At 41.8% G+C, this 24,322-nt stretch overlaps 1 protein-coding gene across 1 annotated transcript in view; it reads right to left on the reverse strand.

Annotated features, from left to right (window-relative positions):
* pik3c2a (phosphatidylinositol-4-phosphate 3-kinase, catalytic subunit type 2 alpha) overlaps nucleotides 1–24,322 on the reverse strand; it is a 37,103-nt gene that overhangs the window by 6,487 nt on the left and 6,294 nt on the right. The window contains exons 3-27 of the mRNA XM_058075559.2: nucleotides 16,061–16,158; nucleotides 15,278–15,438; nucleotides 13,372–13,492; nucleotides 13,194–13,305; nucleotides 12,969–13,048; nucleotides 12,827–12,890; nucleotides 12,163–12,309; nucleotides 12,027–12,060; nucleotides 11,015–11,243; nucleotides 8,949–9,071; nucleotides 8,700–8,867; nucleotides 8,468–8,585; nucleotides 7,534–7,676; nucleotides 6,531–6,722; nucleotides 6,366–6,459; nucleotides 6,178–6,272; nucleotides 5,213–5,393; nucleotides 5,001–5,105; nucleotides 3,648–3,740; nucleotides 3,357–3,486; nucleotides 3,138–3,274; nucleotides 2,240–2,409; nucleotides 2,020–2,176; nucleotides 583–692; nucleotides 77–284 (exon numbers count right to left, since the gene is read on the reverse strand). Coding sequence (XP_057931542.2) covers nucleotides 77–284; nucleotides 583–692; nucleotides 2,020–2,176; nucleotides 2,240–2,409; nucleotides 3,138–3,274; nucleotides 3,357–3,486; nucleotides 3,648–3,740; nucleotides 5,001–5,105; nucleotides 5,213–5,393; nucleotides 6,178–6,272; nucleotides 6,366–6,459; nucleotides 6,531–6,722; nucleotides 7,534–7,676; nucleotides 8,468–8,585; nucleotides 8,700–8,867; nucleotides 8,949–9,071; nucleotides 11,015–11,243; nucleotides 12,027–12,060; nucleotides 12,163–12,309; nucleotides 12,827–12,890; nucleotides 12,969–13,048; nucleotides 13,194–13,305; nucleotides 13,372–13,492; nucleotides 15,278–15,438; nucleotides 16,061–16,158 — 3,270 coding nt within the window. The remainder of the gene's footprint in view (nucleotides 1–76; nucleotides 285–582; nucleotides 693–2,019; nucleotides 2,177–2,239; nucleotides 2,410–3,137; nucleotides 3,275–3,356; nucleotides 3,487–3,647; nucleotides 3,741–5,000; nucleotides 5,106–5,212; nucleotides 5,394–6,177; nucleotides 6,273–6,365; nucleotides 6,460–6,530; nucleotides 6,723–7,533; nucleotides 7,677–8,467; nucleotides 8,586–8,699; nucleotides 8,868–8,948; nucleotides 9,072–11,014; nucleotides 11,244–12,026; nucleotides 12,061–12,162; nucleotides 12,310–12,826; nucleotides 12,891–12,968; nucleotides 13,049–13,193; nucleotides 13,306–13,371; nucleotides 13,493–15,277; nucleotides 15,439–16,060; nucleotides 16,159–24,322) is intronic.

Consider the following 24,322-nt stretch of genomic DNA (forward strand, 5'->3'; position numbering starts at 1 on the left):
ACAGGGAACAACCAAGTTGACACTTGCGATCTAACAAGTACATTGTTTCACAAGCAAACCCAAGGCGGGTACTCACATAGTGCTTGTCGGGGCTGTATCTCTTCTGAAAGGAGAAGATGGATGCATGGACGATGCGACCCTCCTGCTTCATGGTGTACGTCTTGGGCGAGAAGGACAGGATGGGCTCATCGTTGGCTGGCAGACCTGAGAAGCGAAGTTGAGCCAGGTTGTGGATGAAGAAGTTGAACTTGGTCGCCACGCTGCCCAGACTGGACTCGATAAGCCTGCAGAAATAGACAAGAAATGATGCAGGGCTGATTGTGTCACAAAACAAAAACCATACATGCTGTTTTCTGTTAGACTTAAGACAACCGCCAGCGTTTTACAGACGTTAACAAAACAGCAGCTGTTTTCTGAGGATTTGTCTCCACCTGGTGGATGTTTGATTTATAACAGCAGAGCACAAAATGTTTTATGTTCAGACATGAGGGAGGGAACATCACTGAGATTGTTGATTAACTCTTTGAGTAAAACCTGATGGGATTAAAACAAAAGTGTTTTTGTGGGTATGGGGTGACATACCTGGTGAAGAAGATGGTGGCCTCCGCGTCAGAGTTGTGGGGCTGCAAAGCGTCATAAACATACTTCAGATCCTGTGAACCTGTCAGCTCTGGAAGTCCCGATGACATCATCTGGCACACACGGATAACACGGGAAGAAACGAATGCATGGTATTAGATTAAGGTTGCCAAAATATTTTCAGAAAAATCATGCATTTATGTAACATTTTGTACAATGACAATTATTACATTATAATTACTGACTTATTACTGTAGTGTGTCGTTGCATTACGAAGCAATCACTTATATTTAATTTTATTATTGGTCGATGATGAAGAAGTCACGCATCGCCACATTGACAAAGGTATTCACTTTTGTTCCTTTTCCTTTCATTGTCACTTCTGATTGTAGTACATCAAAAAGGGAGTGTAGTGAAATTGGACATAAAATGTAAAATGCTCAGAGACTGAGGAAATTGGATATAATGGCTGCCTAGCAGGTTAAGCTGCCCAATTGTTGAGAGCATCATGATGGAGAACCGAGACCTATTATGAAATGGACAGTGATAACTGAATAGCATTGTCGTCTCATTATGAAGATTTTTTATATTACTCTTTAATTTACAGTAATTATTGTATGTAATCTTTTTATTGCATTTTTATTGTCTTTCATGTATTCTGCGTATAGAGTGAGTTCATTTAGTTGTCAATTAGGCGTAAGTGCAGACTTACTATACTTGTATCATCATCATCGGAACAAAACTCCTATCGCTAAGTAAAGCTGCAGCAATCCCATTCTACAGTGTGTTCTAGAAATACTTTTTCCAGGGCTACTTACTGGAGGGGTTGATTTATTAGTTAGGCTGAACGAGGATAGAAGAAGGGGTACTAAAAATGTAACAGTAACCCATGAGAAGTGCTAAAAATGCCAAGTCAGTAGAACAGAAAGAACTTTTTGTGCAAGCATCAAGGGTATACAGTCGTGAAAAAAATTATTAGACCAGCCTTGTTATTTCAGTACAACTAAAAGTATATTTGTTTGTACATAAAAAATAGCCCGTAAGAGTGTAATTTCAGATACTTTATCTAGCCATTTTCATGGTTTCTTGATAATAACCAAAATCAGTTCTAACATCAATAGCTATGGCATTGTACTGCAAAAACATTGCTTTTAGGCATTCCACGTTGTCGTGTTCATTGTATTCTTCAGATAACATACTTGTAGTGGTACCAGCCATTAAAATTAAGAAATTGAAGAAACAAGACTGGTCTAATCATTTTCTCCATGACTGTACATAGAACCACAGCATTAGGTACACCATCACAATCTAATGCGATAATCAACACTGTCAGAGTGGTATTCATTTAACATTGTGGTGCGGCTGTGGCCAGTAAGAGTATTGTTCCTCTGTGTGCGTGTGTGTGTGTGTGTGTGTGTGTGCTTGCGTGTGTGTAGTCACCAATGACAGGAGGTTGAGGAACAGCCCAGAGTGTTTGCGGATAAGGTTGTACGCCTGGCAGCACAAGTCGACAAACAGCTGGAAGCGACTGGTAGGACGCTCACCGCCGTTAATGACGTACGCCATGTCGGAGGTCAGCACAAACGGCGCCCGGTCCCTTGACAGCAGCAAAAGGTGTCAATACCGTGAATTAATCTTTTGAATCGTTTTTGATTCTCACCTTTTGAAGCTGCCAAACATCTGGGCGTGTCCCAGGAACTTGCCAAAGTCGATATGGAACATGTGTCCCGTGGAGCGCAGCATGATGTTGTCGTTGTGACGGTCGCAGATACCCAGCACATAGGTCGCCACGCAGCAGCCCGCACACGAATAGATGAAGTTCTCGGAAGCCTGCAGAAGGGAAGGGAGGATACAACATTAGGCACAACACGGGGCTTGAGAACCTGCAATAACAGGTTGAAAAAATGTCATATGCATACTGTGCTGGATTAGTAAATTGTTGCATCCAGATGGGAACCAATCAGTGAAAACAATGTAATACACAAGCATACCTACAGTACATATATGGCGCTATGAACAAACATGCAGTTGGAACCACGTAACACGCCAAACCATAGAAGAAGAAAATACGCATGCTCATAAGTCAGTCATCTTCCGCTTTTCAAGACTGGGGTGATTCATGTCCATCGAAATATTCTGATATTCTATTGGTTTGTTGTCCAAGCACGGTCCTGGTCATGTGATGGTTATGAGTCGGTGAAGTCATCATTTTCCTATTACCTGTATGCACGGCAACAACAGGCCGGCCTGCTCAGATTTTCCCAACCTGGAAGCCATTTTCAAAAAATCCCGTTTCAGGTGCACACTTTTGAAAGTGAAAGTAAACAGGCAATGAAGCATGACACCGCCTTCCCAATAAGCGTGTCAAGCCATCAGAACATTTGGTTGCAGCGGGAAATGGGGTGCGTAAGCCCATACTGCAATCAAGTGGCCAACTGATGCAAAGACGCACTTCATGGCTTTAAAATCCCTTAAACACCTGACACGTGAAGTTTCAGACAGCTTTCTTAAATTCTCTCTTGATGGAATACAATAAGACAAAATGAAAGTGTACGCACCTTCTCGTACTCATCCTCAGCAGGGTTGTACTTTCGGAGCCATTCAGCCAGCGGTTTGTCTTTGAAGGAGCCAGTGACACCGTACTCCACCTGGATCTTCCTCAGAGTGTCTGAGGACGGCACCAGCTCCACCATGCCTGTGGCAACACCAAACAAGGCTTTCAGTCAAACATACTGCAAGGACCTTTCCTTGTCTCCAAATGCGCAAGTGTTCGCTACCTTTGTCCTTGCCCGTGGAGATGCATTTGAAGTTGACAATGCGAAGGTCCAGTCCCTCTTGTAGCCAAATGCGATCCATGATGCGGATCATCTGCAGAGCCAACATGTCCTGTCTCAGATCTTCTCCCACCTGACATGAGTTCAGTCAAACAAGGAGGCAAATTACATTAGGTATTCAACTTTAGGCCACCAGCGGAAGAAATAATGATAAATAAGAGTAAGCATTAAGAGCCATTTCAACAGCCTTTATATTCTTCAAAAATAGGTGTGTGTGTGTGTGTGTGTGTATACCTTGAACATAACATTAATCTCCTCTCCCAGTGGGTCAGCATTGACCAGCGCCAGTTTGAGAGGAACAGCGTTGGAGTTGAAGAAGGAGCAAGCCTGCCCACACAAACACAATCTTACTTCGTCTAAACCGCACTTTGATATTCTTTTGCTTTTGCTGACTTAACATGCTTGCAATGTAGGTCAAACTATGCTACGTATTTAGGGCGATGGCTGACAAAGCAAATGGTTGAATGGTAACGGTTTAATTTATTTGAACATGCATACAAGTTACATTGAAATACATCACATATTAAATTTAACAGTTACACATGTCCAAAAGGAGTAAGAAGAAGCAAGGCTTATTTAATCCTATCCCCAAGCTTATTTAATCCTATCCCCATCTGTTGTATATCAATTGCAATAAAATATTTTGTTGACTTCCTGTATTCCAAATACACTCTCTCCTAGTTAAATACATAGAAAATTGATGAGATTATGTAGAACAGGGGTCTCAAACACGTGGCCCACAGGACACTAGTTTGAGGCCCCTGCCTTGATATGAAAGTTTAATGTTAGTGCGGTCCGCGCAAATTTGATATGGATGCCCCATGTTATCATGTAGCCAGAAAAAATTATTACATCTGATTAATGTTCATGTTAAAGGTTAATAAACTGTTAATAGTTATCCTCCCTATCCATGTGGAAGTGGTAAGTTATTGGCTATTTAAGTTTAAAGGAAATAACTTGAAGTCTACCATTTAGGTTGCTAGCTCTCTAGTTTGCGAGTTAGCATGTGTCTCAAGACCCTGCAGTTGCGCAATATGTTGTAAATAAAAAGAGTATAAATGTGACTATAGTCGTGTTTTGTCATGTCTACAGGGCTCTAATAATGCTTTGTTCATTTTAATCTGAAAAAAATAATTTGTCTACCCACCAACTATATGTGGTTTCTTAAGTTTTTATTATTATTATATTTATTTATTACTGATTGATTGATTTTCTTTATTCGATCTTATTTTGTGCAGAAAAATAAAAATTAAGATATTTGAGAACAGTGGAATGTTTTTTCAGAGCTTTTATTGTAGAAAATCAGAACCAAATCACTGAAAAAGTTTGTATATTTTTCTGTTTTTAATAAATGCGTTTTTTTTTTTTTTTGAAAACCTGATGCGGCCCAGCCTTGCCCAGACCCTAGCTCCAGTGGCCCCCAGGTAAATTGAGTTTGAGACCCCTGATGTAGAATGTAGAAAAAGTAGTAGTAGAACAAATAGTCAAGTTCCAAATTCAGTCAAAATGTCCCCCATGCAGGAGTTTGGAGTCTGCTCTAAATACGGCAAAAGCTAATCTTACTGTGTATATATGTGCGTGTTTTACCTTGATGTTCAGCTCTTTGGCCACTAAACTGGGGAAGAGGGGCAGACGACAGCTATTCTTCTGGAAAAAGTTCTGAACACTTTCAAGGCCCTCCTGAAGAGCCACCTGAACACACACATTTATAAATATGCACAATCACATTACAAACTCAATGTGTTCAAAGGCAACGGTACGTTGAAATACAGCGCTAACGCCAGCCGATACACACTGACCTGTCTTGTGGACCCTCCAGCCTGTCTCACCCTTTCGGCCACGGCCCCGAGCAGTGTGACCAGCTGCGTTTGTTTCTCCAGCTCGGCCCTCAGTTTAGCACCGCACAGACACAGTAGGGCGCCCAGCACGCGCTCGTAACGGCGGCCTGACACGGCATCCTGTACGGCGTCTTTGAGCAGCCTGCAAACATTGCGCACACACACACACATGCATGAACTGAAACACGACTGAAGTGAAGTGCCAAACCACTAGGTACACAGCAAAGCTGAATAACATTCTTTGGAATTAATACATAGGTCGTTTTTATTATTAGAGCCCCATAGACATGAAATAGCACCCCTATAGTCACCATTACACTCCCTATTTATTGTTTACAATGGATACTATTATGCTGCAGCTAACGACTAGCTAGCAAGACAGCCAAACCAGTTAACTTAACTAGCTAAACTTCCACACAGAAATAGAGGAGGCTGGCTGGCGACATTGTGTGCATGGTAAGGTAACGTAATATGGATTGGAACATTACTGCTACCTCGTGGACAGAATACTACATACCATTTTCATTTTAATATGTTTTGACTAATAACAGACCACAAAACAGCGATAATAAATTATTAATTTCCTCACAATCGCAATATAGTGAGGGAGCAATAACTGAACCGATATTGTCAAGGACGACTCTATAGCATACAACTAAGAGTGCGCGGAGGCAAACTTTGATACTTCATGTGCATTAAAGATGGTAAAACTAGTAGTAGTATCATCTACGCGTGTAGAATATTCAATTCATTTTCACCTACTAGCTAGCAAATAGACAATTATTTTTGCCATATTTTCTGTAGCTATACAATCAAGCATACTGTATGTACCCGTGTTTTCATCTGTAGTTTTAGTCTGTATTGTATGTAGATGAGCTACATTTCTGATGTGTTAATGACAACAACAGGAATTTGTAGCTGCTCACCAGTAGAGGTAGTGGGCGATGTTGATGTTGCCGAGTGCTCGGGAGAGCAGGAGCAAGACCAGGGCGCTCTTGAGGTGACACTCAAACTTTAAAGCCTGTGAGGTCATGACAACAATGCAGCTAACGAGATGTAGAAGTAATAGTTGTGTTTGTATGTTGCTTGGTTGCATGCCAGTCAGCAGCTGTACCTGCACCAACTGTGGCAGGTAGTCAGCCAGTTCATCATCGCTACTATTCTCAATCCAGCTGACGGCCACCCGCCTCACCTCAGTATCTGCAAACCTGCACAAACCCACACGTGAAGAACCAAACATAATGTACCACACACACATATGCAGGAATGAAGGCCATACTTGGAGTCAAGCAGCTCCAGCGCGGTTACAGTGGGCAACGGAGGCCAGCGGTGTAGCAGGGCGTGGATGTGAGCCATGCTGGCCCAGTCCCAGCTGGGCGCACTGGCCAGCACCTTAGGGAGGCTGCTGGGGTGATCCCTTCGGCAGTGAAGGTGATGGTCCCAGAGGAGCTGGTGGTCTGCCCGCTTAAGCCTACAGAGGAAGGTGCATTAAATAAATTTTTGAATCAATCTGGAAAAATCTCCAGGCTTGAGAAGTGAAGTTCCCTTGAATAACGAGGGATCAAGATTAAAATTATGGGTGTTCCAACAAATTCCACCAAGGGCCGCATACTAAATAACCAAAGAATATGGGGGCCATTTTGACATTTTCAATTTTCTAAAAAGGCTAATTCGATGTCGATATGGTAGTAAGTAATTTACATCAAACAGGCTGCATATCATGTTAATATCAGGATACTGTAATACAACTGCGATATTGATATTTTGCCCGAACCCTAGTCAAAAAGTGTGATACGTTTCATCTTTTAGTTTATCATCTGGTATGTGCCAATCGCAAACCCAGTACAATAGTTTCACTTTCTTTTTCTTCTTTTGTGTCCTTTTTAATGACATGATTTTGTACTATTTTGTATCTTTTAAAGTTGGCAGCTGACCTCCCTGTATAAATAATGTGCTTCTCTCCAGGGATCAGGCGAGCACCGAAACACAAAGGGGGCACACAAAAGCGTCTCCAAAAGCCTTGTGCCCACACAGGCCGAGACACGAATGGGAAAGGACAGGACGCGGGCGGTGAGGGCGCGATAAGAGACCGCTCTGTGCTCGAGTGCCAGTGGAGTGTCATGGTTTTTGGCAACAGGGAGGAGACTTGGCTGGCAGCACGGAGCTGGGCCTGGATAAGCTAATCAACACAAAACACATACTGTATGTGTGCATGACAGGTACACGCTGTCCAAGCTTTATGCTACAGTATATATTTTTTTGTGAACCAGTATTTCCTTTACCCAAAATTGGATGCACGGCTGCAGATTTTCTCCAGTTTGCGTCTTAGGTCTGGGTCCAGCTCCTCGAGTGTGTTTGGCTCTGGGCTGGGAGCTTCCTGAGGTCCCACATACAAAACATCAAGTGTGGACTCAGGAAAATCCACCTGTTGATGACATGCAACAAACAAGCTGAATTCCAGCATGTTTAGAGCAGTTTATGCTCTATGCAAAAGCAGAAATGTGGGTTTCCCTTAAAAATAGCATTTGACAAGATTTAGTTAAACTACATTTAGTATAGTTCAGACATTTTTTTTTTATACAGTGGTGCCTCATTTATCCCGGTTAATTGGTTCCAGACCCGACCATGATAAGTTAATCTCAGAGTGAAATTCCTTAATAATTAATTGATTGAATAGTTTCATAGTAAGAGCATGGAAAAACTGTTCAGTTTATGACTTACTAAATACGTGATTAGAGCTCTGCAGACATGAAATAACACCCCTACAGTCACCTTTACACTCCCATACTCTTTTTACAACACATTGCGCAACACTAAAGTGCATGCAACGGGATCAGTGCATGGCCGTAAGAGACAGCATATAGCAAGTTTACTAGTTAGCCTTCAATTTATTTAAGTGTTTAAAAAAAGAGTGGGAAAGCAGCACAAAGAAAAAAGCCAAAAATTTACCACTTCCACATGGAATGGGAGAACTTTTTTTCACTCTGTCATGTCGGACATGCCATAGTTGATTTCAAGCAGTGTTAAGGGTAGCGAAGGACTAATAATAGGCCATAGTCCACCATGAAACAGCAATCATTTTTTAATTAATAAAAAAAGTTTATTGAAAATGTTTACACTGACTTCGAAATATTCTTGGTTGCTACAGATCACTAATGTACTGGCAGTCTAGAGCAGCTAGACAAAAAGCTAGCATCACTATAACGATTGTACTACCTGTAGCACAATTCTCTCTGCAGGCATCTTCTTGCGGCTGCCAGTGGAGCCAGCAGCAGTGGCAGCACCTTGAGCAGAAGTCCACAAACACAACAGCCTGGTGCCCCTGGCGAGAACCCTGTGAAGAACAGCCAGGAGAGAAAAGTTGTTTTTAAAACACAAGTTGTAGCCACAATGTGGACTTGAAATGGGACACCAGCCTAAATTGTCATTCATGGCGCGTCTTCCTTACCGTCTGAAGTCAAAGAGTGGCATAGACACTTTTCCCAGCATCTCTGGGGACTTTCTCTGTTTGTTGGAGTCTGGAGAGCTTCCAGCATTCTGGTTGAGCACGGCGTACAGAGTCAGGCTCAGTATGGACTCCAATGGGAGAACGGCCACAGCGATGGGGAAGTTGATGCTGGGTCAAAGTGACAAAAAGTGTGTCATTGAAAGGAACTTGGTGCAAAAAAAGCAAGTGGATGGACTCATCATCACTCACAGCTCGTCCCATTTGATGTGGTAGAAGTAGCTCTTATATGTGCCCACTCTTTTGGACTGGACCGGCTTGAAGAGGTTCTTGCCATTGTGGGTGAGGGAACACACCAGGAAGTATTTCTCGTAACTGTGACAAAAACATCAAACCGTTAAAAAAAACTTCCCCCACTATAGCTACACATGCTTTCCAACAGTGATTAAACTAAGTGATAGCATTGACGCCTACATGTTGGCATTAATAGACCTGAACATTCACATAATGGCTTCTTCCATTCCTCTTAGACCTTCATGTGCACCCACACACACACACACACACCCAAGAAGTAGTCTAATTTTAACGTATGTGTGGGTGTAGGAGCTTTCAAGCTGTTCAATTCTTTCAGGGCAACCTTGTTCTCACAATGATGCTTCCTTCAACAAGTCTAAAAAAATACATTCAACAGAAAGTACAGCATACATCTTCTTGTGTGTATCTAAAATAGGGCAACATACACTCAGCTTTATTAGCCACACACAATCTAAGAGCACAAATACAGACAGTCCTCATGTTACGTTTCCAGGTTACAATGCACTCCTATAAATGATTAATACTGCACCAAAAAAAGCACATGTCGTCAAGTGTCGCTACACTGAAAAAAGAATGTCACTAATACAGTTTTAGTTACATTTTAGCCGTTCATTATGTCTCTCAAATGTAAGGCAGACTATTCTGATGTCAGTGTGTCAAAGAAAAGAAAAGTGAAAAGTTCTAAAATGCCAACAACATTGTTTAAATGCCTGTCGAAGCCTCTCAAATGCCGTGACCATCATGAAGATAGTCTTTTTGAAGGTGTGAAAGGACCCTATCTCCTATGCAATGCCCCTTCCAGAATGGCAGACAACCACAGGGATAAAAGTAAGGGATTGTTCTGTTTTGGTATTACAGTATCATTTGATTACTACATTACTATATGACTGTATGTCCTGCATGTGTTATCTGAGAGTGACTTACGCTGCCACAATTACATCTGTAACTACATGTTCAACCTCACTCATAAATGTATTTTAAAAAGGGACTATCTGTGAATGTAGCTTGTTGTTACATCTCACAATAGATGATGGTATGCACTGGTAACTCTGATTCCTACCTACCTTGCTAGTCTGCCAAATAATTAAAAAAAGTAAGTATGCGGGATTAGTATTAGTAGATACAACTATTTGCAAAAAATAATAGTGTAGAAATAGAGTGCAATTGTGCTACCACGTGGGCATTAGAGAGAAAGTATTTAACAACAACATACAGTTTATAAATATGTCCACTTCGAACAAAAAGACAACGTTCAGGTCCTACATTGAGAACTAACATTCTGTTACAAACCCAGTCTGTGAAAATTGGAGCTCGGTGCCATCTGTGTTGGCAGCTCCATCACTGGCCGGGGCCTTCCCTGCGGCCGCACCACATGATTGACATGCGAGCCTCGCCTAAGCCAAACACAGTGCCACCTCAACAAGCAAGTATCACAACAACAATGTCTACACAGCCGGGCATGGGAAACACAGCGACAATGTTTGCTGTTGGCTTAAAATAAGAGTCAGCACTGGAGTACAGAAGCCGGTTATTAGGAAGAAAATTGCTACATAGGACGGAACTGCAAAATCCATCGCGAGTGGGACAATTAGGGTTCAGCCTTTCCAAAGGTCTGATCTACCTACTGATCGCCATTCTGGTCACAGAAACAATTTCTGTGTTTTTATGGACTTCTGGATGTAAAGATTGTGGTTACGGTTGCATGGCAAGCGTTGGGAATGGAAAATTTGGCTCTATGTGTGCATGCACTCACAAGATAAAGCCAGGTTGAAACTGGACACCGGCATGGAAAAACAAGCCATGGGGAGCAACACTGGAGCTGTTTGTTAATCAGAAGAAAACCAGCTTTGACAGTTGAGAGCAGATGTCCTCACTTGCCGTCAGCCAACAAACTATTTACCTCCACGCATAACGATATACATAAAATACATGAGGATTGGTGGTGCTTGGCTTTTTTCCGCCCTATTGAATCCATACAGCAGTGCAAGTAGATATGCACTTACCTGCTGACCCAATTGGCTGGGATGCCGTGCAGGGCAAAGAGGGTGAACTGAAGATGGTCTGTGGTTCCGGAAGCTTCTTTGCTGCTCCGCCGCTCAGCTGTTTTGCCGTTAAGCAAGGGCGAGCTAAAGGAAGTAGAGGGGGCACAGAAGGAGCGCAGGTAGAGCTTGGCCAAGTCATAGACGGCCTGAGTTAGCAGCGCCATGCTCTCATCCACGGGATTGCCGTGACCTGTGGGGACAAGGTAATGGAAGGTCAAAAATGAATGGGGGTGCAGATGCATTTATGGATAGAATGAGTTCCTGTGAGTGGCGAAACCACTTCTAATGGAGGCCCCCATAAAAAGCTCTAAAATGCCTGTTTTTGATATTGTAAACCTTATGACTTTCACCGGACTTTAAATTCCATTTTAACCATCAACTCCTGTCAAAGCATCTTCTCTATCTATTCAACTTAATGTGACGACACCTAATTATTGACAATTTACTACAAAGGGAAAAATTCTCAACACGAGGGGGAAGGAATGCTGAACACAAATAGGTGGGAATCTACCGTACTTCTTGCTGGAACATGCATTGAACAACTGAATCTGGAAAACATGCAAAGGGAATCTGCTTGCTCCTGTTGGTCTTCACCATAAAGAGCTACAATAAAATATTACTGTATTTACTGTCTCTGCCAAGTGTGAAGGCACAAAAGGTGAGATGTATTTTGTGCAAAAACGTCATCCCTAATTTCCACTAAAAGCTGTAGAAGGTTGTCATACAGTATATGCCAAAAACAACCCAGCTAAATGCAAATAAAAGGGTTGTTTCTTTTTGTCATTTATTTTACAGTGGAATGTTTTTTTAGTCATATTTGAACTGTTCTGAACCAAAGAATCCAGTCATCCTCAACACAAACACCATGCTTGTTTTCACTTTGAACTTGGCAGAGGTCTGAGCTCAACTGAGTGTCCCTCTAGTTGTTACGGCAAAAACTACATTCATACTTTAATCTGTGTGTGGTGGTTACCATTTGACGTCTGTCCAGATGATGGGGATCCCATCTATGAGGAAAGAAAAATGAAATTTTAGGAGCATATATATATATATATATATATATATATATATATAAATGAATGTGTTTAAAGTGTGCATTGAAAGCCAACCTTGGGCGAACGTGTCCTTGGTAAGTTGACAGAATGTCGCAACCTTTTGATGGCCTCAGTGACAGCCGGAGTCTCCACTTCATCCAGAGCGCAGCAGAAGTTCTTCACTGTCTGTACCACCCGGTCCACAGTTTTGTACTGGGTACTCTGATGCCATAGATACACATTTGTTGTTTTTAGGTGGGGATTTGCAGTTGTTGACATGCGCATGGATATCTACCTAATGCTGTGGTTCTATGTACAATCATGGAAAAAATGATTAGACCAGCCCCGTTTCTTAAATTTTTTAATGGCGGGTACCACTACAACTATGTCACCTGGAGAATACAATGAACACGACATGGAATGCACGTGTACATTCACTGTACATGCTTTTTGCATGTACGACATCATGGGGTTGAAGAAGGTGGCATAGTTTGCAGCTGTGCTTTTCACTCCTTGTACAATATGATGAAAATTGTATTCAAATCAGTTCCAAAAGAAAAACCTTGTGTTCATATGTGGTGACATGTGTGACTTCTTACTCGTCATTAAATTGACTATCAAAATAAGCCCACTGGTCACAAAAAAACAGAAACTGCAAACTGCCAACATTCATTTTTCTCAAGTATTAAAAACATTTTCCATCCTTCAGTTCCCCAACTTGCAGAGAGAACACATGTACCTCATTTTGGAGGCAGATGCTGACTTGGTTGTGATAGCCTTCCAAGTAGTCAGTCAGGCCTTGTCTGGAGATGGAGGCAAAGACAGAGGTGAGTATAATATTCTGTTGTATTCTAAACCTTGTCAGTGTTGGGCCTTCGTACCTGGTGGCAGTCTCCTTAAACGGACGCTCCACATAGCTAAGGTGCTTCTCTAAATTTATGGTGCTGTTGTCGTCATCCAGCTGAGGGAGGCAAAAAAAACACAAAAGATTAACAGCCAAGCATGTTAAAAACAGAAACGAGCATGATCAGGTTTGCAAAAGAGGATGAATAGGGAGGTGGGGAGAGGTTAAAGAGGATATCTTGGAGGAAATGGAAATGGCTTACAGTGCGAGCCAAGTCCTGTCTCATGGTGGAATGAGAGAGAAGCTGTAATGTGATCTCATTCTCCCACTTTCTGCAGTTCTGGACGTACTCGTGGCTGCCCAGGCTGTGTTTACTGCAACAAGTAAAAATATAAATATATAAGAAATAAGATATTAACTTTTACCCAAAAAAAACTTACTTCTGTAGCACTTCCTCCCGACCGCAGACTTTGAGCAGGTAGCTGGAGAAGTCCACCTGGTTGAGGTCATCGTGGACCCAGCAGAGAGTCTGACTGATAAGGAGTTCCACTGGGGAGTTCACTGGACAGGGAAAGAACAGTGAATGACGGCACAAAGATGAAAAGGGTGCTTTTTTTATTGTGCTGTAAAGCACAATATTGGTGCTTACAGGACAGGAGTGGAACAGTATCACCAAGCATCAGAATATTTTTCAGTTAGAGTTCACCAAAATGAGTGCCCTCATTTAAAGTGTGTGACTGTGTTGTGTGAAATCTCTAATGATTTTTAAATTCAGTTTTAATGTATAGAGCCGCACGGTGGCCTCGTAGTTAGCTTGTTGGCCAAGCAGTCAGAAGATCTGAAAGATCTGGGTTCGAATCTCCGTTAAGCATCTCTGTATGGAGTTTGCATGTTCTCCGCATGCGTGGGTTTTCTCCAGGCGACTCAGTGGTAATACTGCCCTTCCTTATATGGCTCATAGTTCCCCTTTAAGTTTCAACAGGTCACAAAAATGTCATGGATATTTGGCTTTCAGGTAAAATTTCATGATGAACTGAAAATGAATGCATGTAATTGAAGTGAACTCTAAACTTCTGAATGCAAATTTCCAACATTTCAGTGTTTCAGTACTTTCTGTCCAGTCTCTGTATCTCCCCTGCAACGTGCTGATGACACACTGACACTCAAACCTCAGTCACCACTTCTAAGAACATCCTGTTTGAGACTTCACAATGGTGTCATGATGTCAAAATGTAAGTAGCATGATTCTTGAAAAGTAGTGAGAGCATACATTGTGAGGGTGTGAATAGACACTCCAACCTGCTAATCGTCATGCTGCTTTGAATGGCTCATATTTCAAATCAAACCTGTTCTCGGTTCAGGCATACTACAGCAGCGTGTTGTTGAAGGGAATTAGTGGAGTGGTAAGGATAGGCCATCAGGGTGTTTGGCACAAAAGGAAGCTTATTTTTGTTCTTTCGCTGCTGTGAAAGCAGCTGCTACTGTACCAGCTAATCACTGGCAAATGGATGCAATGTTAAGATACAGTATGTCTCCTCCCAATAAGGAACTGCGGTTGAAGCTGACAAGTGTGTTAGTGGCGAGACGTTTAAAGAGACACCCTGGGATCCAGTAATAACAGCCCTCCACCCACCAGAGGAATGGTGGTTATTTATTTTTCACTACCCCACTTGGGTAAGGTTGGACACTGTTTTTATGCCTTGTGAATGTAAAGTACTGGATCCACCATGCATGGTAACCGTTCAATCCACAGGACCAAAGAGCAATAAAGATGCTATTTTGTTCCGCCGTAGAAGGTGAACTAAGGAGGAAAGGAAGTTAGGAAAGCGGGGAAGGAAGGAAGCTTCTTCATGCAGAGTCAGTGCACAGTGGATCAAGTCAGCCAGATGTAAGATGTGACAGCGCTGAGGCCCATGACTGGAAACACATTAGGCGTCAGCAGGATTGACAATATGATACACACACCCACAAAGCACACACAGGAAAATTTACAAGGTATTAGTGACAAAAGGCCACGGAGTGAGTGAGTGTGAAGGGTCAGTAACTATCAGCTCTCAAGGGAAGGAAACTGATATTGTTAGAAGTCCTTGAGCTGAGGAGGAAACATGGCTCCTCGCCACTACGGGTGCATTTGTGCACAAGAGGAACTTCCCCACTAAAAATTAAGTGGGCAGAGGGTGAAGAGTTTGGTTGCTGCAAATGTCGTTTCCTCCTTTAGCAATTTCTTATCTGGAAGTAGTCGCTCTTAAATGAAGAAAGACTTTTAAAAATTACAGACAAAATATCTTCTTTATGGGCTTCTTGTGTTTGCTGTATTATATTCTTTCTTCCGAGGAAGTTTCTTACCATCACAGGTGAAGGTTACAGGCTGCTGAGAGTCAGAGATTTCAATGGACACCTTCACGGAGCAGCTGGTGTCCCCTCCAGGATCCCTCTGGGGGATGACAGGACTGAGGATGTAGCCAGGGTTGGTGGCCATGTCGCCATGAGGAAATTTGGAACGCAGGCTGAAAAAAAAAATAAAGTCGCACGGCAGTCAGGATGCCATTCATGTTTTATTGCCAACTGTAGAAGATAATACAGTAGCTACCCACTAGTCGCTATTATACGTTCCAAGACCCTGAGCGAGTGGCAAAAAACACCAATCACGGACGCACCCTAAAATGCCTATTTTTATACGATAAGTAGGCATGTCCAACAATATCACTCACTGATATTTTCGGCTTATACTGGCATAAAATATAGAGATAACTATAGTACACAATCTAACTACTACTGTGCGAATGATCTGTCTATATGTGCACTGCGATGTGTACCCTGCCTCTCGCTCAAAGTCAACTGGGATAGGCTCCAGCATAGACCCTCAGCCATGGTGAGGACAAGCAGCATAAAAAATGGATGGATGAATGGAATTATTCCAAAGTTTCATACATTGTTTGCTCTTATACAGATGTTTGTGACACATAGCAATGTGCAGTAACCAGCATATTTGGACTTGATTCTTATTTGTGAATTTATTAAGACTACCCTGTCTTACTTGTTGATAGTAAGAGGACATGTTATTTTAGTGGACTATTGTTTGTCAATAAAAACCCCTGAATTACTGTATTATCTGAGGGCCTGTGTTACCTTGCTACGTCTTTGCAGAAGGCAACCACTTCCAGGTTCTGAGCATCTTCTTCTTCCAGGGCGGCATTCCTGACCAGGCCTTTTCCTTTCCCCTTGTCCTACCAAAGCCAAACACACGCACACAAACACACACGTTGAAGGATTACTAAACACAGAAGTAATGTTCTCCAAACATGAAAACCCCAGATGAGAATAAGTACTTCAGCCCTACAAGTGCTTGTCAACCTTTTAAATCATAACAATTGTTTCTTCATTTCATTAGCAGGAAACAAAAAGGCCCCCAGGCACACAGGAAGAGTTAAACACATCTAGGAAGTGCGTGAAAAAGCCACACACACGCACCACTTGGATAAGAGACCCATTACCGGGAACTCACAGTAACACTTTGTGCTTTTTAGGGGACTGTCTGATTTGAGGTATGCGCTTCCCGTAGCACAGGAAATGCAGAACGAAGAGGCTACACCCCTTGTGCGCCCAGCTTCTGAGCACTCTGCAAAAGTGCTCAGTCACGGCATTGGGAGTATGTGACTCTGACATCACTCCCAGCAAGGGGAGGGGGGTGTGGAGGAAAGAAGAAGAGGGAGGAAAGAGAGGGGTCTGGTGAAATGTTTGGAATGTCGATGTAATAGTCCTTTCCTCCCATCAGAGACGTGAGAGCGTTTGAACGCAAACCTCTTGTTGGACCCACAATGTCACAATGAAACAGAACTATGACAACAGCTGAATGTCAGGTCACACAGTTCATTGTGACAATTGATTGGTATGCAGGTCTCAGGAAAAGATTGAATTGCAGTGTTTACAACTACTACAGTATTTTTGTTTAATTTTGCAAATGCTAATTAGTATCACATAGTATTATATTGTGCATGTATTTTTTCCCCATTTGTTCCCACTTTAAATGTTATTTATGCCACTTGTCAATTTAAAAAAAACAAGCCATGAGTCGCAAAAGTTTAGCATGTGAAGCGTAAACTGGCGCCTCAACGCAGGAGTAATGCAAATGGCTTTCCAGCAAGGTATGACCTCATTCACAACAATGACGGCATAGAAGGCAAGCTATGAGGCTATTCAGCACTACTCACCACAAAGAGAGAACCAGTAGTCCAAGCAATGGTCACCTGAGACATATACACTCACTAAATAAAGCTGCAGAATTGTGAATGCACAATACTGCAGCTTAAATGCATAGTTTTGCTAACTGTTGTCTTTTTTAACAAGTATAAAGTACATTTGTAGACAACATTGGGAAACAAACATATGGCATCAGAACCTCCAAAAAAGGATAAACAGCCCTAAATACTTGTTGTCTCACCTAATTGTTAAATGGTGACATGGTTAGTCCTGCAGATGGCAGTAATGCACATAAACTAAATGGCAAATGCTGGTGCTGGTTGGTCGCTATCCTACTTGGCCTCAATGCAAGTGGAATCTAACAGCCCGAAGTGGGGAAAAAATCTAAATCATCCGTAGTACAGCGGACCCTGTAAGGTTGAACGCAATCTGTTCATAACTGTTCAACACACACAGAACACAGTTTTAATGATGAATGCGTTCAAAGGTGAATCCCGCTGCAGATGCTCTGTCGCTTTTCTCATTTTTTGACTATACAGCAAGCGAGCATTGTTGCTAAGTTATTTGAGAAATCTCCACGCCACAAGGGGTCGTGAGCTGACCTGAGGTAACACCAGGAGACAGCAGGAATCTCAAACTCAGCATGTTTCTCCTGGGTGAGGGGGGCGGAGTTTGACACCAAACCACCTGCGTTTCTCAGCGAGGGAGGCCGACAGATGACGGGCATGCTTTCTGTCAGCCTTTGTAATGCTGATAAGGCTCAAAGTCGACAATTTTCACTATTTCATAAGATTAGTCCATCCATTAGTTTAAGATGGGGGGGGGCTTAAGTGAATATTATCATTGCACAAAAAACACACACACACACACACACACAAATTCAATACAGTGAGACAGGCCTATCATTGTTTGGAGGTCATGTGATTCCCATGTTGACTAAATCCTTCTCTCCGTTTCATCAGTGTGATGTTCTGCAGGAGCAAACTGAAGACAATGATGAAGAATAAGCAAGTCCAAAAGTCCGATTCAAAATTCTATCCATAGTAACACTGCACATTATTAAAATCAGAAGGATTGTGGTTTGACACAGTACTAGACCAAAGTCAGCAGAGTGTTTGCTAACACACCAATCGACTATGTGCTTGTGGCAAGCTCTGCAGCTCGCTCATATCAGAGGAAGCAGTGATGCCGACAACAAATCAAATTCCTCTTTCGATTGGGAAGTAACTCCAAACATTTCCTGCAATACACATGTTGTGACTCAGTTGGAGCCCTTCCGTACTTACACACGTGTTTTTTTGAGTGCATATGTGCAATCACAATTAGAAGTAGGGCAAAATGTAGTAATTGTGACACGTCAACATTCAAATGTTTTCCTGAGGCCTGCGTCACATGTGATCACGCACTTTATACCTGTAAGTGCATACGTGAATTTTGAAACATCAAATTTATTTGCACGGAATGAACTGAATTTCAAAACATTTCAGCAAACTGAAATGAAATTTTAAGCTTTGTCTTTGGATGAAATGAATTTCAAAATGTGCATTTTGCTTACAAATTTTTATTAAATAAAAAACTTTAAAAAAATGAATTCAGTGTATTAGTGATGCTCTGATCAATCCGTCACCGATCAGCATCAGCCAATTCCCATGAAAAAAATCACATGATCAGCATATGCCGATATGTCAACAGCCATCACAAAGGCTTGTACTACGTCAGCCTGCAGCAATCGTGTCATGGGATCGTCCTGCTCACACTTTCGCTTGTCTGCTGTGACCTGACCACAAACGCCACAAAAACTCTTGCGGGATAGAACATTAAAAATCTTTTAAAAAATACAGCATTTGAACACACTTGACAGACTATGGTGAGTATTTGAAGGTATTGGCCGATTTCACTCATGGATGCTCGCCATTGGAACCGGTGGCATAAAACCCTGATTGGAGCATCCCTAGCGTTCATAAAAAGCTTTGGTAATAAAGAAAGAAATTAACTTTCATCTAAAAGAACCCCTGTGATTGGTGAGCAACGAGTCCAGAGTGTACCCGACCTCTCACCCAAAGTCAGCTGGGATAGGCTCCAGCATACCAACAACACTGGTGCATTCAGGAGTACACAGTGTATACTTATAGAAGTGTACTGTATTCTATTTGAGAGGCCGCTTCTGTCTTCCAAAACGGTTTGTAGATTTCCTGACAATGACTGTGATATCTTTTAGGAGTCTGGTTTGCCGTTCATCTGTCACAATTCCTTCCTGTTCTCTGCTGGTAAACAATCCGAGTTTTCTCACTCAGGTGACTGACTGGAATCTGTACCACATGGACTAACTACACAACTTGGTCTGCTAAGTGCACTGCAGCACACTAAAGGTGCAATTAGAGCATCAAATAAAACATCAGAAGAGTCAGACATGCCTTTGTGCGGGATTCAGATAGCGTGCTACTGACTGGTGTCAAGGTGCACAACACTCACTGAAGCACGAAGCACAAATTGCACTCTGCCCAAGCAGATAAAATTCAGCTTGCATGGAGGAGAGGAAGGCAGGCACAGGCTTGTTCAGTTTGCCAAAGCAAAATGCTTCACTGTGTTTGTGGTATCTTGTTGACTAGCTTCATTGGTTCCACAGCCTTTTCACATAACTGGGATGATGATGTCGAAAAATGATCACATGTCACAGGTCACATATTCACTGACTTTCATTGGTTGTGTTTTTCATTGCCTGGACACATTTCCCATCCAGCAGGGACCACTTTACAGGGCTGTAAAGTTACTAAGCAGACAGGTCAATGACAAATAATCTTAAAAAGGTCATTTTAAGATGAAATGGGTGTAATGCATGTCTACTGTAATCCCTTGCTTATTATGGTTAACTGGTTCCAGACCCGACCATGACCAGTGAATTTCCACAAAGTCTTTATTTATAAAGTAGTAGTTAAGCATTAAAAACCTGTTTCCGACCTTCGTTTAACATTACAGAGCCCTCTCGCTTTACGCTCGTATTACCCAAACAGCAGACGTTCATTCATTTTATATGACGCTCAAGCCTCACTCGGGTCAGAGGTTATGCTGGATCCTATCCTGGTTGACTTCAGGCGAGAGGGAGTGGACGCTAGTCAATCAGAGGGCACATATAGGGAACATTCACACTCACATTCATACCCACGGACAATTTGGAGTGGCCTATTAACCTAACATGCATGTTTTTCAATGTGTTGGAGGAAGCAGAGGACCCGGAGAACCGACATTGTAGGCCTTGGGGCTATTCGGTTCACTCAAAGACAATTTTACATTACTTTTAAAACAATTACAATAACATTGTAATAATATTGGCCGTGTAATATTGATGTGTAGTTATGTAAAGACACATGTAAAATACATTGCAGATTGCAGTAGATTATCTTTATTTATGCTTATGCTAAAACATCTACAATTCCCATGATGCACAGAATGCCTTCCACAAAGTCGGTCCAAAGTAGACTATCATCACTTTCTGACAAAAGTTATATGCAGTGATGATGTTTTGATCTGTCAAGTCTTAAATAAGTTTGATCAAATGTACAGTGCATCCGGAAAGTATTCACAGCGCTTCACTTTTTCTACATTTTGTCATGTTACAGCCTCATTCCAAACTATTATATTAATCTCTTACCTCAAAATTCTACACAAAATACTCCATTATGACAATGTGAAAAAAGTTTTTTTTGACATGTTTTGAATTTATTAAAAATAGAAAACTAAGAAATCACATTTAAAGTATTCACAGCCTTTGCAATGAAGCTCAAAATTGAGCTCAGGTGCATCTTTTTTCCACTGATCATCCTTGAGATCTTTCTACAGCTTAATTGGAGTCCACCTGCAGTAAATTCAGTTGATTGGACATGATTTGGAAAGGCACACACCTGTCTATATAAGGTCCCACAGTTGACTGTGCATGTCAGAGCACAAACACCAAGCATGAAGTCAAAAGAACTGTCTGTAGACCTGCGAGACAGGATTGTCTTGAGGCACAAATCTGGGGAAGGATACAGAAAAATTTCTGCTGCTTTGAAGGTCCCAATGAGCACAGTGGCCTCCATTATTCGTAAATGGAAGACGTTTGGAACCACCAGGACTCTTCCTAGAGCTGGCCGGCCTTCTAAACTGAGCGATCGGGGAAGAAGGGCCTTAGTCAGGGAGGTGACCAAGGCCCCGATGGTCACTCTGTCAGAGCTCCAGCGTTCCTCTGTGGAGAGAGGAGAGCCTTCCAGAAGGACAACCATCTCTGCAGCAATCCACCAATCAGGCCTGTATGGTAGAGTGGCCAGACGAAAGCCACTCCTTAGTAAAAGGAACATGGCAGCCCGTCTGGAATTTGCCAAAAAGCACCTGAATGACTCTCAGACCATGAGAAACAAAATTCTCTGGTCTGATGAGACAAAGATTGAACTCTTTGGTGTGAATGCCAGGCACTGCTCATCACCAGGCCAATACCATCCCTACAGTGAAGCATGGTGGTGGCAGCATCATGCTGTGGGGATGTTTTTCAGCAGCAGGAACTGGCAGACTAGTCAGGATAGAAGGAAAAATTAATGCAGCAATACATAGAGATATCCTGGATGAAAACCTACTCCAGAGCGCTCTTGACCTCAGGCTGGGGCGAAGGTTCATTTTTCAGCAGGACAACGACCCAAAGCACACAGCCAAGATCTCAAAAGATTGGCTTCAGAACCACTCCGTGAATGTCCTAAGTGGCCCAGCCAGAGTCCAGACTTGAATCCGATCGAACATCTCTGGAGAGATCTGAAAATGGCTGTGCACAGACGTCTCCCATCCAACCTGATGGAGCTTGAGACTTATTGCAAAGAAGAATGGGCAAAACTGCCTAAAGATAGGTGTGCTAAACTTGTGGGATCATATTCAAAAAGACTTGAGGCTGTAATTGCTGCCAAAGGTGGATCAACAAAGTATTAAGCAAAGGCTGTGAATACTTATGTAAATGTGATTTTTTTGTTTTCTATTTTTAATAAATTCAAAACATGTCAAAAAAAAAACTTTTTTCACATTGTCATAATGGAGTATTTTGTGTAGAATTTTGAGGTGAGAGATTAATTTAATACAGTTTGGAATGAGGCTGTAACATGACAAAATGTAGAAAAAGTGAAGCGCTGTGAATACTTTCCGGATGCACTGTAGAATTTGAAAAAGAGTTGTCAACACTGGCATGATAACTAATTCATTTTATTATTATTAATTAAACTAATCACACAGCAAATTAAAATGAAAACACTAATTTTGCCTGTTTCAATATATTGCCACATGCATACGTGTCTGTTTTCCTCGTCTCTCACCTCCAAACAGACAGGAAGAGAGATCACTCTATGCATCAGTTTTAGCACCTTGGTGCAGGAACGGGGTGAGTGTCTCTGACTTGACTTGGGGCGGGGCTGCTCGTATACACACACAGAGTGCAGAAGAGTGCGTTGGAGTAGAAATTAAATTAGTAGCTTGAAATGAATGATCTTTTTCTGTATTTTCTTAAAAAGTAATATTAAAATCTCATTTTATGTCATTGCCATGTCAAGCACTTCGTGTGTGGCTCTAATCCTACCTCATGTACATGTCAGTGTATTACCATTCACAGTAACAATACCATAGTTCACAGTCTGACAGACTTTTGGCTGCCCTCAACCCGCGAGACAGATTGCCTCTAAATGAGGCTTTTTAATCATGCAAGATCTAGATCTCCTGACACGCCAAAAAACAAGCCATTTAAGACTCGTGCTTGCTTGCAATAAACATGTTTCCTTGAGGAGCGGGGTGGCGGTTGGATGTCGGGTCGTTAGAGTTGTAGCTTGGCATGGGTTAAGGCCACAAGAGTAGCCTTTGTTTTTATTAGGGATTCTTTTTAGGGATTATTGTGAACATTAAAGTGGAATTACTGACACCTAGTGACCAATGTACAATACTACATATCATTCATAGCGTCTTTGAACGCGTCTACTGAATGCCTTGTATTTGTATTTTAGTTCACTTGGCCGTTTGGGCTAATATGCTTAATTTATGCAAAAATATGTAGGGCTGCAGTTATCAAATATTTTAGTGATAGACTAGTCTACGAATCGATTCGATTAATCAGAAAAAACATTTTTGCTTGGTGAAAGAGAAATAATAATTCACAAGAAACATTTCAATATAATATATAATATATATTTTTGAAAGATTATGATAGAGTGAAACCGCAACGTGGCACAGGCAACAACTCTGATTATGGGACAATGTATTTTATTAGTATTAGTTAAACAGCATTTTAAAGTCTTTAAATTCATTTTTGAAATGTATTTTGAGCTTTACCACCCCCAAAAGACGTCATACACACTCAAACGTGACATTTACATTGCTTCAGTCCAAAGAGTTAGTCGGCATGGACATTCCAGATTATGGTTGCATGGTGACCGTCTTAAATATTTCTCATTCAATGCCCGTGAAGTATTTGCTTAGCGACTAAATCCCAACAATCTAGGTTGAGATAATACAATCTACGGCTCGTTCAAACATGTCTGTGAGCACTTTTGAAAAAGAGTGTGGTACAGTGCGGACAAATTAACTTTCTGATAAGAAACACACAGCATGGGCCAATAGTTGACTCTTGAAATGACCAATGGAGCTGGAATCATCTTGTGCAAATCTTACAACACTCCGTTAACGCACTAAAAATAGTACAGCACTTAAAAGCAGTCATGGCGCTCAAATACTGAAGAGCATTCTGCAGACAAAGATGCAACCACAAAATAACTCCCATTGCCAGACAAATGGCATATGGCAATTTCATCTTAAGGGAGGGAGAATTTGCTGCCACTCGCCTACAGTCCCGTCCTGAAGGAGTGTTCTAAATATTCCTCACCAGCGCCATTGTGCATTTCAGAGACGCTTCAGAGGGAATTGCGGGACGCAGCAGTCAGCAGCAAACCACAAAAACAAAAAATTGGGAAATAAGTTAAGAGGATGTGAAGTTACAGATGTGACTGTTGGTGGTTGTAGAGCGTGACCAGCACTGGTTCTTCCCAGTGGCCAGCAGGATGTTCCGTAACTTACGCTGTAATATGCTCATCTATGCATCTTGCTATCATCTATCATATATCATCTATGCAACCAAAACTTTAAATTATTGCTATTTATTCTAAATTATTTAAATTATTTGTACAAATTACTGTT

Source organism: Doryrhamphus excisus, linkage group LG1 (genome assembly GCF_037039965.1).
Source record: "Doryrhamphus excisus strain RoL-2023G ecotype Guam linkage group LG1, RoL_Dexc_Guam_v1.1, whole genome shotgun sequence".
NCBI lineage: Eukaryota > Metazoa > Chordata > Actinopteri > Syngnathiformes > Syngnathidae > Doryrhamphus > Doryrhamphus excisus.